A 17,496-nucleotide genomic window follows, 5' to 3' on the forward strand; every position below is an offset into this window, starting at 1 on the left:
TAAACCCTAAAACACTACTACGCTACCCACACTACTCCCACCCTTACACTACCCTAAACCACTACTACACTACCCACACTACTCCCACCCCATAACCCTAAAACACTACTACGCTACCCACACTACTCCCACCCTTACACTACCCTAAACCCTCAAACACTACTACACTACCCACACTACTCCCACCCCTACACTACCCTAAACCCTAAAACACTACTACGCTACCCACACTACTCCCACCCCTACACTACCCTAAACCCTAAAACACTACTATGCTACTCACACTAGTCCCACCCCTACACTACCCTAAACCCTAAAACACTACTACGCTACCCACACTACTCCCACCCTTACATTACCCTAAACCACTACTACGCTACCAACACTTCTCCCACCCCTACACTACCCTAAACCCTAAAACACTACTACGCTACCCACACTACTCCCACCCTTACACTACCATAAACCCTCAAACACTACTATGCTACCCACACTACTCCTACCCTTACACTACCCTAAACCCTAAAACACTACTACACTACAACACTACCCACACTACTCCCACCCGTACACTACCCTAAACCCTAAAACACTACTACACTACCCACACTACTCCCACCCCTACACTACCCTAAACCCTAAAACACTACTATGCTACCCACACTAATCCCACCCTTACACTACCCTAAACCCTAAAACACTACTACGCTACCCACACTACTCCCACCCCTACACTACACTAAACCCTAAAACACTACTACGCTACCCACACTACTCCCACCCCTACACTACCCTAAAACACTACTACGCTACCCACACTACTCCCACCCCTACACTACCCTAAAACACTACTACACTACCCACACTACTCCCACCCCTACACTACCCTAAACCCTACTACAACACCCACACTACTCCCATCCTTACACTACCCTAAACCCTAATACGCCACAAAAAACAACCACTACAACACTACACTACCCTAAAACCTAAATCACTACACTACACTACCCTCCCCAATACACTACACTAAACAAACACGACAACACAACACACACTAAAACGTTTTTAAAACACACACACACAACACAAACATTACCACACTACTTTTAAACTACCCTAAACCCTACAAAAGTAACCCCACCCCATGTACAAACCCCCTTACCTCTCTCCTACCCAGCGTCGCCGTCAGATCCTGCTTCCTCCTTCCTGCTTGCTTCACGTCGTTGTGAGGAAACAGCCTGAGTTTCCTGACAACGACGTGAATAGCCGTCACCATTACACAATACATCGCATGCGTTGTAAAAGCTCATGCGATGTAATGGTATGCGTGGTTTTACCACGCGTTGTAACATTGCATGCGCTGTAATGCATGCGATGTAAAAGCAACGTGTGGTAAAACCCGCGTTGTAATGGCTGTTCCCCGCCAAATGGGCAATATGTTGGCGATGGAGTGAGATGAGAGCGATCACAATCCTTTGATACTTAAACTGAAACATTTAACTTTATTGCCCTTTTCTTCAGAAGTGGGAGGTTACCAGACCCAGCTAGAAACCACGAACAATAGGAGAAATGTTAAGTGCAAGGTAGTTTTTCACCCAATGCAGTTTCAGACTTATATCTAAACCTTGAAGACTATACTGGCAAATTGGAGGAACCACGCAATAATCCTGAGTGAGCACAAGGCTGTGTTTCTAAAGGTGACAGATGTTTTTACCAAAGGAGTCTTGGGGTGACTTAAATCGATTTCTCCAAAGGAGTGATTTAATAGGCCGTGCAAAATTGCAAAGACCAAGCTGCTGGAAGCAATAAAAAGGGGCGTCACCTGGGGTCTTGGGGGAAAGCAGGGCCCTATATCGGGACACCTGAAAGCAAGCCAAAGCTGAATGGGAAAATTAAATTTGGCTAGATCTTATGAACGCTTCAACCACTAACAACTAGAAGAAATTCTGGTACCTAGTCAGTCTAGGAGGTTGGAAAGTGGGGAAAATAGGTGAATCTTCAATCCTACCCTATGAATGTTTCACCCGTTTTGGAACCCTATACTCAAGCACTCATGAAACAAATAAGGGTGTTTCGCCTGGGGACGCTAACTGTCTGTCAAATTCCACCCCCCCCCCCCCCTCCAGTAGTCTTCTCCTTAGAGGAAACTGCTTGTGCAGTGCATCTCCAATAGAATAGTAGTGAAGGAGGCTATTACTATATCATGGAAGGGTGCTGAGATTGTGCTAATCTTTAAGAAAGGGAATCCAGCATCCCCTCTAATAACAGCCCAATCAACCTCCTATACAATAAACAAGTGATTTTTTGTTAACAGGTTTTGGGGCGACTCCTAGATTGAGGGGAACAATATCCTCTTGAACCTGCAGGCAGGTTTTAGGCTCAAAATGGAAAACAGAAGACGTAGAAGGGGTGACTTCTTTGTGATATTCATTGACCTCAGAGTCGCATTTCATTTGGGGATTAGGGAAAAATGGGTGGAGGTTCTTTGAGGGATGGGGATCCCTCCTAACTTATTGCGCATAGCTATGCTCCTCCACGAGGGAAATTATGCCAAGGTCCTGCCGGTGTGGCAATACTGGAGAACTGACTGATGCTTTCCCAGTTGAACAAGTTGTGCACCAAGGTTGGGTTCTAACACCAACACTTTTTCTTTTATACATTAACAATTATGTTACTTACCTGTTGAACTATGTTAATGATTTCCTTTCCCTGACTGGCCACAAAATCTCAGGGCTTTTCTTTGCTGATGACACACTCCTGCTGGCTAAAACCAGGAGGGGCCTAAAGAACTTGATCAACAGGTTCAACCAGTTCTGCTTCAAGTATGGTCTTAAAATTAACACAACCAAAACAAAATGTATGACCTACTCAAAGAGAGGTAGGGCGAGGAGTGTCATCAGAGCAGGGAATAAGCATTTGGCTGGTTGAAACGGGATCCTGGGAACCACTAATCATAAAAATCTCAATTACGATCACACATAGAGCCTACGCAATATGTAGGTTTGCTAATAAAAAGCCACCGGGTGCCAATCCTACCGGCTTTGGAAATTTACAACCCGAAGCTAGGGGGTTGCAGCCCTATATGGAGCGGCAGCATGGGGTCAATGCAACATGGAGGTTCTGATTGTTACTGAAAGTAATTTTCTCAGAGTTCCTACTGACCTAGGGAGGAGGACACCATTAGAACGCTTGGATCTAGGTATCCATGAAGTAGCTGTGTTGGCTGCTTTAAGACCATTATCATACCGGATAAGTATTTGGAGCACCAGCAAATTGCCACTTTAGGGAGGGACTGGCATAAATTCAAGAACGAAACCAGCTTCAAAAATAAAATGACTGCATTTTGTGATAAAGACTTAGAGCAATCAGGGCCTGGAAACATTTGGGGAAAAACCCTGTTCTATTCGACCCAGGGACAAACAAATGGGAAAGAAACAGGTATATGAGAAAGTTGCCACTTGCAGGGAGCAACACAATCACATGGGTAGTTTAACCAGATTCTTTCTATTCCACAAATCCACCAACAAACCTGAGGAATTTAAAGATTTCAAGCGCCGGGCATGTGCACGTAAAGTATTTCAACATTTGGGATACTTCCAGTTCAAGCCCTTACCGCCTCATGGGTGGCTGCGATGCCGGTGTCACGTTATTGTTTTTGTTGTAAAACTGTTGTAAAAACAGATGAACATTTGTTATTTTTCTGCTCCTTATACGTCAAAGCCAGAAGCAGGTGGATAGCGCCCCTTTGTCGCACTCTGAGCTTGGCAAAAGAGGAGAAGCTTATAGAATCAGTAAAAGTGACACTTCGACAATAGTTGTAGTAGCCGTGTCAAAGTTTCTATACGCAACTTGGATGACGAGGCAAAAACTTTTAAGAAACATGATGGGATGGGATTTTATGCGGTCTGATCTGATGCACTTTTGCATATAAGGATTTTAACTTATTATTTATTGCTGTTTTTATGTATGTGAGAATCAGGTATACTATACTAATGTACTACTTACTGGTTTAAATGTCTTATTCTTAATTCATTTAATACTGTTGATGCTGAAATGTTATTTCGAACGATCAACAAACTTGGACTATATGTCCAGGGAGCATTTTTAACATTCATAATGAACATTTTCATGGCAAACAATGGTTAAATCTTTTTTTACAAGTAAATTAAATTTTTATAAGCCTTTAAGAGAAGGGAGAGTGCACACAGGAAAAATCTTTCACGACCTATCCAAGAACGTCAATTGTAAAACACGAACTGTGGAGTGTAAACAATGTAACAGCATCTCAGAAGAACATGTGTTTAGAAAAACGTAGTTTTAATGTGAAACGTTATGCTGGTTTAACTTCCCTGTCATTGTGTATAAGAACTGCATCAGCTCTCTGTGGTTTCGATGTGTCACTCTTTCAACTGCTCACCAGAATGTAACTCATTTTATATTGTAAGGTATGAGGAAGAAAGGTGCTTTTCAAGAAGCGTGAGGTAAATAGTTGTTCTGCAGGCCTGCTCCTCTCCATAATAGCGTGTATCCTTGCTAAGAACTCCCCTCCGTTTGTGGAGGTGACCTCAACAGCAGCGTTGAAAGAGTTTGTTCTTCTTTCTTGTCTGTAATTAGGTGTCTTTTTCCTCTATCAATGCTGTTGAGATCGACCTCCTCCCTGCAACTGAAACCTTTTTGGCCCAGGCTGCAACTAACTCCCGGGTGCCTCACAAAGCGACTGACTGTCTTTAGTTTTCTGCCCAGCATGCAAGGGCCAGTAACCCCGCCTCAGCGCCTCTATTTGATGTCTGGTTCGAGGTTAGCTCCATATGTTTTCACGAATGCGGTCATGAGTTAGGAAACCCCGTGTCGCGTAGAATTTTGAAAACAGCAACAAAATGCATACAAGGCTCCAGCGCACCAGGAAGTCGCAAAGTTTAAAGAATAACTCTACTGCCCATGCATGGACCAGATGTAAGAAGCACTGGTTGCAAAATACTGTTTGCAAATTGTGACCAGTTTTTTCCGACGAGTGTGGTATTTTGTGAACCGATCTAAGTATTAATAGATCAGTTTGCAAAATATTGAATTTTAGTGGGATGCAATTCAACCTACCTCATGAATATTAATGATGTAGCTCACAAATTGTGATCCACAATGATTCACAGCCATCCCACGGATAGGGGCCTGCTAGGGTCAGCAGACCACCATGTCTGTGATTGCTTTAAAATAAAGCAGTATTTTTTCGAGGGGCAGCCTATTTTCCTTAACAGAAAACGGGACATGTTTAAAAAGAAAAGTTTGAATACCATATTTTAAGAATATACAGAGTTCCATGGGACCAGTAGCTACACTTAAAAAATGTTTTTGTCAACATTCAGAAAGCGTCCCTTGGGAACCCCGCCTAGTTTGTGAATGGATTACCACTACGTTTGTGTAGTCAGGAAAGAATTAATCTTTTGTGATTGGATTTCTTTTGTAAAACATGAATACATCCCATTCCAAATTGATATTCGAAAGGGACGCCCTAAACACACCCCTTCACATTAGAAATATCAGCTTGGGGTTGTTACATACCAAAAAGGCCTTTTTGAGGTCAGAAAAGGCCCAATTTTGCAAATTAGACCTTTTGTCAAGGCAAAATGCCTTCGTACATAAGTCTCAAAGAGTGCAGCCCATTTGCATGAAAATGTAGTTTTAAAAACCCTAGAGTGAGGACAGAGTTTTAGAGCATGCACCTGAATTGTATTATTTTGCTTGGCTTTGCTTTGCTTCTTTCTTATGCTATGCCTGCTTCTTCCTTCCTCCTCTGCCTCCCTTTGCTGCTTCAATAACTTGTGTCCCTGCAGACTGGATGAAGAACTGAAGGAAGCCAATGAAACCGCCAAGTAAGATTTACTTTTCGAAAACCTCTGCCACATTGTTCTTTTGAGCCATAAAAAAGGACAGCATGTGAAGTATTCTTTTTTTAAACTACATATTGAATGCAAAAAATTAAATGGGGATATACTTACCTATCATTGGATAATATTTATTTTCACTTTCTCGTATGAATTTATCCCTACTGTCAGTAGAAAATCCACAAATACTTGTAGTAACCGCTTCACATAATCAGGGCAAAATTTCAGCTGTCGTTCATGGCATCACAAACATTCTAAATTCACGATGTAGATTCCTTGTATTGTTATACTATTGGCTCCCTTTCTTCGTGCATCTCGGAAGACCTTCCATTTTCAAAGATGACAACTCATGCCATACCAACAAGAATTTGACAGAACACTCATTTCACTTTCTGTGGGTCCTGACAATGGATTACCAGAAAGAGCCACCCTTTCCTAGGAATATATTGTATAGTATTGTTGAATTTATATAGCGCGTCATACTCCTGATAAGGTTGTGAAACACTTTAATTTACATCGAGTGCCATTTTTTAGTCTATGGTTGAAAAGGTATTGGTTAAATATTGGACTTTATGGGAAGGGTGTGGGGAGGTTTATGAGGTATAGGGACATGCTGTAATATACTGTGGTGAACACTGTTGCTATTCGAGGCATCCATAGAGAGACTCTTTCCTTTATAATAAATATGAAATCTGGTAATTCATTGTAATGACGTACCGACCGATAACAAAACTCATTAACCTCTGATGCTATGTCAAAAGGGCCTTCCAGGCTAGGCTGCAGGTTTTTCTGAGATCCTGTCAGTGCAGCTCTGCTTGTCTTCTTTGACTGAAAGCAGACAGCACAGATGCAGGGGGAAAGACAGTAGGGAGGGTGGTGTGGGTTGGCTAAGGATGGCAGGTAGGGTATTTTTTCACAATTCGAACTTAGAAGAGGGGCTATATTATGTATGGCTCCCATATTACTTCTTTACCCCAGCTGAGCAGTTATAAGCAGGGGCAGATTATTTTGAGGGTGGGCATACATAACATAAAATTAGAGATGGCTAACTGAGTTACAGGGATGTTTTTCACTTTGGGATTCTAAGTGACATCACAGACAATTTGAGCTTTGCTCTTGTTTATTTGATATCACTCATTACCTCTTGGTGCAAAACATTTTGGTAACTCACACTTATAATTCTATATGTTCATAAGCATGAGGTACTGCAGAGTGTCAAACGAGACAAAATCATGTATGCATGTATTTACCATCTATATTTATGGAGATTTGTATCATAAAATTGAAAAACTGCCAATAAGTGTGGATCACTGTATTCCACCCCGCTTTAAGCTGAACACAGGTGTGAAATGGCCCCACTCCACAGTAGGCAATGTTAATCAACTAGGGTGTAAGCGAGGTGTGATTCCCAGCAGTCAGGGCAATTTGTAAATGTAATAAAAACTAAAGTAATGTTCCACCAATGCTAGTGAAACGACACATGCTTCAAGTGATGTTTTAGTGGAATCAGGGTTTAGTCTCTGACACATTGGGCTGTACTGGGGCAAAGGTTCCTCACTATTTCATGATACTACACTAAAATTTGCCATAACGCTTTGGTCTTGCAAGGATTTATGCTCATACTGACAAGGAGCGGGAAGGTCAGCACAGGTGGCTGACTCTGGGCTGCCTCTAGACTGTCTAGGTGAAAGACTGTGGAGAGCCCTGCCTGAGAAAATCTGGTCAATTGAAGCAAAAAGGTAAAAGTTTGATGCTTGTGCACAAAACAACTCTAGATGCTGAATGGGATAGCATTAGGTCAGTTGTCTTTGTTTGACGGTTGCTCCACCAGCCCTTCTCTTGGAAGCAACCTTCACAATGGGCCATGTGTGATAAAGAATGCCAACTAGCATAATAGCAGAATTTTTGCATTTTGCATTTGATCATTTTATTGCCTACTGTTAATACCAGCTACTAGGAAGCCCAAGTGGATGTCCTTTACTGCCTCGTGCTCAGACCCCACTCCCTCACATTCCTTTTCTTCTTATGTTTCTAGTGTAAGTGGAGTCTTCTTGCTGAGAAAACTCTCTAATTGGTCCTGCGTTCTGGTTTCTATTTCAAGTGCTTGAAATCTATTAACGCAGGTGCCATATTCAAAATGTGACTGGACTCAGCACTTTCTTTTTTCATTGGAGTAAGGAGGGTGCATGTACTATCTGCACCCTTCTCTTATTATTTGACCCCTAAATGCATTGACCTCACACTAATTAGAGTTTCAAATATACCACAAGAAATTAAAAAATAAGTAGATATGTTACGCGTGGCCATCTGTTCTTCTTGAATAGGCTAGTCAGTAGGAATGTAAAGAAATGCCAGAGTGAGATAGTGAGCCACTTGAGGTGATGCCCGGGTGCCAGTTTAGCTTAGCGACAGCAGTGATTCGAATTGCCAAGATGAATGAATTCTTTGACGTGTTCCATTGGGCAAGTAGAACCCTTCATAATCTGCATTTCACTGCTCCTCATTTGGGTCAAAAGACGCTTGCCCATCCAAACTTCTACTCCTTTTCATCTGATTTCTTATCAGCGCGTATATCATTGATCATTTTTCGAGGTTCCATAGAAAGGCTCTGGTTTGCCGTGCTTTTGTCTGTGATCTGTTGCTAACAGCTAGATTCTCAGACCGAGGTGCTCAGGAGGTTAGACCACAGATACACTACCACTTACTATTGGGAAACAGAGTTTGGGGCCTCATATAAAAAGGGTTTTAGCATTCGCAAACCCTCTGAAACAGTAAATCAGAGGGTTTGCGAATGCTAAAACCCTTGTTCAAATATACTAAACCAATTAAGCGATTTGGAAAAGGTTTCCCGGATAGCTAAATAGGTTTAAAAATGGTTTTACAATCACTCTTTGGAAGGAGGGTATTTTTTTGGCATTTCTTCCAAATAGTGACTCTGTAGCAATGTTTTGCGACCATTTTCTGATTGCAAAACTTTGAAAAGTGACAGACTTTTAAGTTAGGGTGGTAACTGATACGCAAAGAGAAAGGGCTGAATTTGAAAAAAAAGGTTTCTTCATCTAAACACAATCACAGAGGGGTGGTCTGCTGAACAGATTTTTCAGTTCCCCCTGTGATCCGGTATTTTGTGAACGACCTATTTGTACATAGGTCTGTTCACAAAATCAGAAAAGATTCTCAAAACACTGGTGCGCAATTTGTGACCGCATTCTGCAAATCAATTCTTAATACATGAGGCCCTTGGGCTCTCTTGAATGGTTAGTGTTGGACCACCAGAGCATCTGCAGAGTTTGAAAGTGCAGGTCAAAGGAGAAGCTCTCCTCGGAAAGAGAACTTGCCCCAGCTGTATTTGCCCACACCCATGGGTACTGTAAAACTCTTGAGCTCCTTGACCGATAAAGCGCTCCGCCTCAGCCCACACACCATGGCTCCCACAGAAGCTGCTTTTTAAAAGATACATTGATATGGCTTCTGCTGTGTTCAGACAAAGACACAGAAGTTGGTCTTTCTCAGCCAGCAGCCCAGGATATTTTTGTTTCACTGTAGTAGTCCTCCTTCTACTTCCAACATTGTAGTCGGGGGGAGCCGTTGGATTTCCTTCCCAGCTAGTAAATGATACTTTCAGACAAATGGACACAAAATAGAATAAAGCATGTTTATCCGTGCATCAAAGCATCCGCGGTTATCAGAACATCAAGGTAATCTTGTTCTTTTTCATCAGAAATGCCGAAGTAGATCCACAGTGAGCCCTTTAAAAAGTTCTCTTCAGGAGTCAGAGGTGATAAATACCGTCCTCAAGGGATTTCCTTATAAATAGGAAGGGTCAGTAATTTGTGTTTAGTTTGACCTTCTATGCTTATCTTTTCCTGGCTAGATGGACAGTAACAATTCCGGACTGATAATGCGTGAGAGACAACCAAACACCACCATATTTCATTTTTTCCACCTATAATCATTGCTTCAGGAGAATAATATGTCGCACCAGCACCTTGATAATATCAGTAAACTGGCTACCTTTTCATAAGTGGGAAAGTTATACATATCGAAATCTATGATTATCTTACATTTCAGTCCATAAAAATGATGCAATAAGCCACATCAATATTTCCTAGGCATTCATCTATGATTCCTAATAACACATATAATTGTGAAATTAGCCTCTTGAATCACAAAAAGAAATGCATCAAGGGTTTATTCTATAAACTCTAGCCTGAACAAATTAATTGTGCGCCCTATGTGCTATTGGCGATCAGTTTGGTGAGCTGTTTTATCATGCTGAAATATCACATTGTTTAGTATGTTCTAATACATCAATAACCTTGACAACTGAAAGATACACACGGAACAGCCACGGGGGGACTTGCCCTTCAGAGGAATTTCATCCATCAAGGTCTCTCTAGCACTTGTCTCCACTTGTAATTCAAAGTATGTCAGTTAATATTTGTCTTAAAAAACGTGTTTTTTTATATATTTCCCTTGCTGATTGTAACACGTAGAGTTGCAGAAGCTAGTTATATTTAAACGCACCGTAACATATTGTAGCTTTCATAATTCATTCTTTTCCTGTGGTCAACAAAGTCTTGTTCCTCCCTTATCAGATCAGGTATCAATACCAGAAAAGGAACAGAACAACACCATCACTGTTCCCAGAAGAGTTTATACTGAATGAATGAACATTTCATGCTAATATCCATCGTAACCTGTTCAAGAAGGTCGGAAGACCAGTGCTTGATTTGTAAAAAAACATAAGTGCCAGGGCCCTCGTCAGGAGGCAACTTGCGACACCTCTTGCCCCCTGCTAGCATTGCCAATGTTAGTGCCGACATAACTACTAACCATCACACTCCTACAAGTTTGACAAGTCAGACTATTCTGTGCATCCAATGTATAAGAATAGTTTGGGCGGCAGGTATTAGTAATTTTACGGTATATTGAACAAATGGACAACTTTTGTTGTCCTCTTCTCTAAATTACTTCTGCAGTGCCACCATGTGGCAGACTGTCATAGGTCTCGTTGACAAATAAGTGCTGGGGCCAAGCAGTGGAAACCACAGGCTCAAATTAAGCACTGCTGAAGACATTCTTCCTTATTTGCTAAAAATGTTAAATTTAGGGTCTCAGATCTTAAGCCCGGATTCACAGAATCAGGATACTTGGCCATGTCCGACCTTTAATCCTACTTTGGCAGTATAAAATCTGCTGTGTAATTTGAACAGTCGACGTTTAGCGATGGGGTGGGATCATGGGTGATTTGATTGAAGTAGCAGGGATGACGTTTAAGAATGTGGTGAACACCCAAAAAGCTAACATTTTGGTCAGTACCCAGGAACGCATAACTTTGTGGGCATCACAGAGATGTTTTAAGGCATGGGTTAAGTGGACAGTTGCCTTGGCCGTCCACCTTCCAAGGGGCCCCCTGGGAAAGTGAGCTTTCTCTCTATTAAACCTTTCTCCATTTTAATTCTCCCACTACACCCCTCTGCCTACATGTACATTTGACACTGTCTCACTACTCAGTGTCATCGCAAGGACTTTTGTAGTCCTGGGCCAGACATATTTCAACTGTTTTTGTGACCTTATTTAAGTTTAACATATAATTCAGCATTGCTTGGCATCATGTCGGCTTGAATTAGCAGAACATGAGTGATACAATTTTAATTTGGTCCACCAAGGGCCCCCAAAATATGTCTTGCCTGAGGCCTTCAAAATCCTTAGGATGACACTGGGGTATTCACAAAGATTCTCAAAGGTTTTCCCTACCGTGATGCACACAAAACGTAGCATGCAAACATAGTTGTAAAACACCCACATATTTCCAGTGTGTCTGTAGAGCAAACTTTTCTACACATAGAGAATTTTTTCATGTGCACAAAAGAAGTATGACATATTGAATTTGCAAATGTATACTTCTGTGGATAATCTACAGGTGTAACTTTAGGGATGCACAAGAACGTCAGATGATGTAAAACGTATGCAAGTTTCCGGGCGTAACCTGTGGATTTTATATTTCCATACATCTGTGGAAATCTAAGCAAATCGGAATCGTCTGGTGCCTGGTAAACCTCATGTCAGAGGTATCAATTGAAGTCATTAACTGTTGAATATAATGGCAACATTTTCCAACGTTAGTTTTGGAACATTTACAACACACATCTGAACACCATATTCTAATAGATTAGCAGGTAACACATGGGAGATTTACATTTTTGAGATTGTGTGGATCAAGAAATACTGTAGGGATTTCTCTCAGTTTATGTAGTGAATACATACACTGATACATTTTAATTTGCAATGTGCCCTCCTGTTTGCATTATTGCATGACACTCTAAAAGTTGTGTGAATGGCACTCTACTAATTAGTTAATATGCTTCTTTGCTGAATAATTGACAGTAAGAAGGACTAATACCCAATAAGCAAAATAGCCTGATGCCTTTTTAGGTCTCGCCTCTCAATGCGCATGCGCATTGAGCGAGACTATAGGGGCTTAAACAAAGTTTACCTAGACTGGCGATTTGATGCTGTGCCCGTGCGCTTTTAGGTCAATGCGCAAGCGCATTGACCTAAAATACGTGTGCACATCATCAAATCGCCATCTGTTCCCCAGCAGCACTCCTCCCACACCTTTGAAGTGAAGCTTAGCTTCACTTCAAAGGCCCCTGCTGCTTCACACTATTCACGGCCGCTAGGCCGTGTCTCTCCCTCATCGCCGCTCTCCCCGCTCCGCCCCCTGCTGCGGCAGTGTCGCATTTCTCCTCCCCCCTCCCCACAGCAATGCCCTCCGTCTTATTTTCTCCGTCCAACCTTACTCCTGTTACTCCCTCCTGGACATCCGCACCCTCCAACGTTAGCCTCCCACAGTCCGGGATTCAATCTCCTTCCCCAAGCTTCACCCATATCCCCATACCTCCTGCACCTCCTTCCGTGCCCTGTGACCTTCCCCACATCACTCACTCATCCAAATTAGCCATACTGATATCTCCCAACCGCTGACCAGCATTTTCAAAACCTGACCTGCATCCCCAAGTGTCCCAGCTTCCCACTCTACACGCCCTGCCCCCCTTGAAGGCCACACCACCGCCAAGAAACCCCGGTCCTCCCTGCCTTCCTTACCGCAATCACCTCCCTTCCCAGACCGTGCCCTGTCACCATCCCGCCCATTTGTCCGTAGCCCTCGTAGGAATTGCCACCAACCTACCGGCCTAGAAGGACGAAGGCACCAAGACTGCATAACTTATGCCCACGCCCCCACCTGCCAGTCCTCCTCCCTGCTGCCCCATGAGCACTGCATTCTCCGACTGGGTCCATACCCCGCCCTTCGCTATGGCCGCAAACTATTCGGTTGGGTTCAGACCAACGTCTGTTGCAAGCTATAGTAACTAACTGCTCCCTGAAACCCCCCTCTTGCTGTTGGTAGTCAGCTGAGAGTGCGGGGAGAGACGTATATACAAACTGGATTTCCCTTCCACAGTAGCCCTGCCTTGGTGTGCCATACCGCGCTGGTAGACGTCAGGGCACCCCTCCCCCTCTGATCCCGCCGATGGCTCTGAATAGGGCAGAAACATTTTCAATAAGCAATAAACACACCTCCATTAAACCTCCTTTGCTACGCTACTGTCGCCGTGTGAGAATGGGCAGCAGGATAAGAGGGTCTCTTACTACTGCCAGGTTGGGGCATAGCTGAACCCAGCTCTATTGAACTACGGCACAGAGGGGCCCGTGAATACAGAGAAGAGGCCCCTGCTGCCAAGCCCCAGCCCTCGCCGCATCGGCACTAGCACGGGGGTGGTGGGCAAGCACATCCTGACCGCGCACCCTTTTGTGCTTGAACCAGGGCTATTGGGAATCAGGTGGTCGACTGGCGGGTGGCCCGGGCTCAAAAGCCCACGGGCCAACCCTATGTGTTTCTCTTTGTCCCCCCACCAGCGGATAAACAGTCCAAACGTGTTTTCTTAAAATGTAAGCGCATCTGCACTGACCGCAGTACCCCTGAGGCTCATAATACTTCACCGTCAATAAACAATGAGTTTGTTACACATCTTTTTTCTTTAAAAGGTTTTGGATACCTTCATTAAATATCCTCAACCATATATTGGCAATAGATATAAGCACGTTGGCCACAGATATATTACTACATATTCTTATTCTTCAGCAGACACATGATATTAAACAATTGTCTGGTTCGCTTTCAAATTCAACTTGAACCATTCAAGTTGAATTTCGGCAGGCGCCCAGGCCTCCAACAAACCTGTAGAGCTCTCTTCCCCTCGCAAGCCGGGAAAAACAGGCATCAATCCGGTGGCACAGCCACTGGCCCAGACGCAAAACAATCGGCTATGGAAACCAAGGTCAACTATAATATACGCTCATCAATATCCAAAATGCCCTTCGCACATGTGGATGCAGCAATGCAGTGGGCTTGGCTCTCTGAGGCTCGGCCGATCTGCAGTAATTACTGCATAAAGGCATGCAACGATACAGATAAACCAATAAACTGTATCCACACTTCCGCAAACATAGCCACACAGCTGTTACATCACAGATCAGTGCACAATGACTATAAAGTAAAACCTGCGGCACCACCGCCGCCGATGGGCAAAGACGCAGGACAGGAGAGGGAGACACTAGGGGGTGGAGAAACTGATAATGCCCGCCCACTAACAGAAACAACAAGCATTCAAAATGCAATAGGTCTCGCCTCCTCCTACTCTTACCACTCCCTTTCCTCTAATGACCCCCTTTTTTCTTGTTCTTGATCCACCCCTTACGCCGTGTCTTACTTGACCGCCTGCGTTAGTGACCCATCCCCACTTCCTTTGGCGCCATTTCTGTCCCCCACCCCTTATTAGCTTCTGCATCCCGCCATACCACCAGAGCCTAATCCCCAGTCATCTTCCCCGAGACAGCGCCTAATGACGTTTTATGCATCCCGGCTCAATTACTGTCTTCAAGAATCTGCAACGTGAACTTTCCCTCTTACCCTCTGCTGTGCGCCCTTCATAGCCAACCAGTTCATCCACAATCCATCCTTAATTCCATCATGCCTTTAGTGCTTATTCACCGTCTAGTGCCATCCACACGACATGATGGGCTCTGCATGTAATATCCCCTCTTTCCTCCATTCCTTCCGTATCGCCGCCTGTCCTGCCCCCCACCCCTTCGTCCCTCCCTGAGCCCCCCTCCCAGCAGAGCCCCTAACGTTCGCACCCCGCAGCTGATGCGCCCTCCCTGTTCTCCTCGTCTTACCAATTCCTTTCCTCTGCCGACTCCCTTTTTCCTGCCACTTACCCCTTACGCCGGGTCTTCTGTGGCTGGCTGCATTGGTGCCCCATCCCCCCAATCCCTTTGGCGCCATTTCCTTCTACCACAGTTTATCTTTTGCACCCTGCTATCACCCCGAGCCCAACCACCCGCACATTTCACTGGGACCGCTCTTAATGACATTCTATGCCTTAATCGCTCCATTTACTGGTCGCCTCTGCTGGGAGCCCCGACCAGCTCCGTACTCACAAATATATGCCTAATCCCTCCAGTATACCTTGCGTGCCTCTTCACCAACGAGTGACCTCCAACAATATGATGTTGCTACACATGTAATATCCACCTCGTCCTTCCCTTTAAACGATAACTTTCACAATTACTTGCCACCCCGCGATGTCCTTGCCTGCGTGCAGCACAAGACCCCTTGCCCCTACTCCGCCCATGACCAACCCCCAAGCTAGCCCAGGACCGACCCCCACGGTAGCGGGCCAGTGAAGCCAGCACAAAGAACTCCAGCTGCCCCCCCCCCCATCCTCCGACACCCCTTGATGTGCTTCTCTCCCCTGCTGCACTCTCCTGCTCTCTAGAGATGTGGCCTAACGACCAGAGCTGCCATCTAAGTCAAATAAATGCAAAACATGTTGCATTCCAAATGCTATAGGTGTCACATTCGCGAAAGTTATAACTATTGGCATTGTAAATGACAAAGATATCAATTTAGCTATTTTAAAAATCAACAAATAAATAAAATATTTGTCATTTACAAGACCAATAGCTCCAACTTTTCTAATGCGAGACCTATTGCATTTCCAATGCTTGTTTGTCTAGAGAATGCAGCAGAGGAAGAAGGATTTGCTCAACCTAGTCCAATCTGTTATTAGATCCGGGCATTTCTTTTTTTTACTGCGCTTGCGTAATTCAGGTTTTTTTGGTGGTGTGTTTTTTTTTCTCTTTGGCAGTCATAGTTTTTCACGTACTTTATACCTGTAGGATGCTGATTCGAGCAGAAAATATCCTGCAAGATTTTTAAGACTAACGTGTCATAGCTGAAATGCAGTTTCTACTCAAACGATTGTCCTGCTTGTATCCCGTGTGACTTTTGTAGGGAAGTCATACCCTTGTGTACAATATTCATACAGACGATAGGCAGATTTAGTTTACATGACATATATAAGTTTTGTGAACATTATCCATATTTTGTACACAAAATCAAGAGTTCTTTCATCTGTGAGCCGACCTCTAGATTACTTCTTGAGCTTTCTTGCTCATTGGAACGTGCATGTTTCTTTGACCTACTTTAATGGTAGTAGTAGTCAGTGCCTCAAAACATACTTCCAAAATCCTATATTCCACCATAGTTTTCCTGGTGTCTCATTAAGCTATGGGTGATATTGGAAGCGTATATTTGTTTAATGTTCTTGGAAGCATGTGTAATTACATGTGTCTCCTCTTAAAAAAAACAGTTCAATACTTAAGCTGAAATAATGTCCACTCATGGAAACCCTTGTGTCTGCATCTCGTTTTTTATGCACTCAGAGGTAGCTGCCTTTCAAATGAACCGGAAATGACTTCAATGGATCAGGAGTAAGAGCTTTTTAATTGATAATTGTGTCTGTGTTAGTACTTTTTGTCTGTCATGATTGAAAACTACTTGTTTGTGTTTTTTGGGAAAAATGATATTCTGTGCAAAAAGGAATTTAAAAAGCGTAGTGCATAAAACATTTGGGGATAAATGTTTAAAATATGTGCAAAATGCAAAGAGGGTTATTCATAAACAGACTTGTTCTGCACAGTGGTAAAAAAACGTTTTCTGAAATTACCAATGGCCCCTTGTAATCTGCACATATATATTGACTTGCACCTAAGTTATTGCACATGCAGACAGTGCATAATTTGAGCGGGTAGGTGTGGCCCGCAGGCACTTTTTTGTGGGGCCGGAACTTATTTTTCCTCATAAGACTTTGACACAGAGAAAGAGACTGGAAAAACACACAGAAGGGCAGAAAGAAGTAAGGGAAAGGCAGAAATGTGTGATAAGAAGAAAGCAGGAACCTGCAAGAGTGAGATAAATGGTCAGGGAGTTTCTGGTGGTGGATTAAAATGACTTGCAGTGGTATTAGGCACCCCTGCCGTTTGGTACAGCCTGATGGGTGCCCTTGTACAAAACCTTGAACCCCACACTAATTGTTTTTAAAAATTAAGCACTGCATGCAGGATTAGTATTCACAAAATGCACTGATATAGAGATTTACAGTGTATAGTCTCCTCACAAAGCCTTTGTGGTTACGGTCAGAAAGAAATCCATTGAAAACTAACAGGAGGGTGCCTCTTCTGTGCTTAGCCTACCTCTCTGTAC

General features: G+C 43.4%; 1 protein-coding gene across 4 annotated transcripts in view; it reads left to right on the forward strand.

The window, feature by feature from the left end:
- The window catches only part of LOC147727294 (protein prune homolog 2-like), a 1,486,257-nt gene that overhangs the window by 1,375,651 nt on the left and 93,110 nt on the right, over nt 1-17,496 (forward strand). Inside the window, exons 17-19 of one of the 4 annotated variants that reach the window (XM_086961347.1) lie at nt 4,449-4,484; nt 5,832-5,870; nt 16,677-16,724. The exons of 1 other annotated variant lie outside the window; for it this stretch is intronic. In XM_086961347.1, coding sequence (XP_086817473.1) covers nt 4,449-4,484; nt 5,832-5,870; nt 16,677-16,724 — 123 coding nt within the window. The remainder of the gene's footprint in view (nt 1-4,448; nt 4,485-5,831; nt 5,871-16,676; nt 16,725-17,496) is intronic. 2 more of the 4 variants (XM_086961348.1, XM_086961349.1) reach the window with 2 other exon arrangements.

This window comes from Lissotriton vulgaris, chromosome 3_1 (genome assembly GCF_964263255.1).
Source record: "Lissotriton vulgaris chromosome 3_1, aLisVul1.2, whole genome shotgun sequence".
In the NCBI taxonomy this organism is placed as follows: Eukaryota; Metazoa; Chordata; class Amphibia; order Caudata; family Salamandridae; genus Lissotriton; species Lissotriton vulgaris.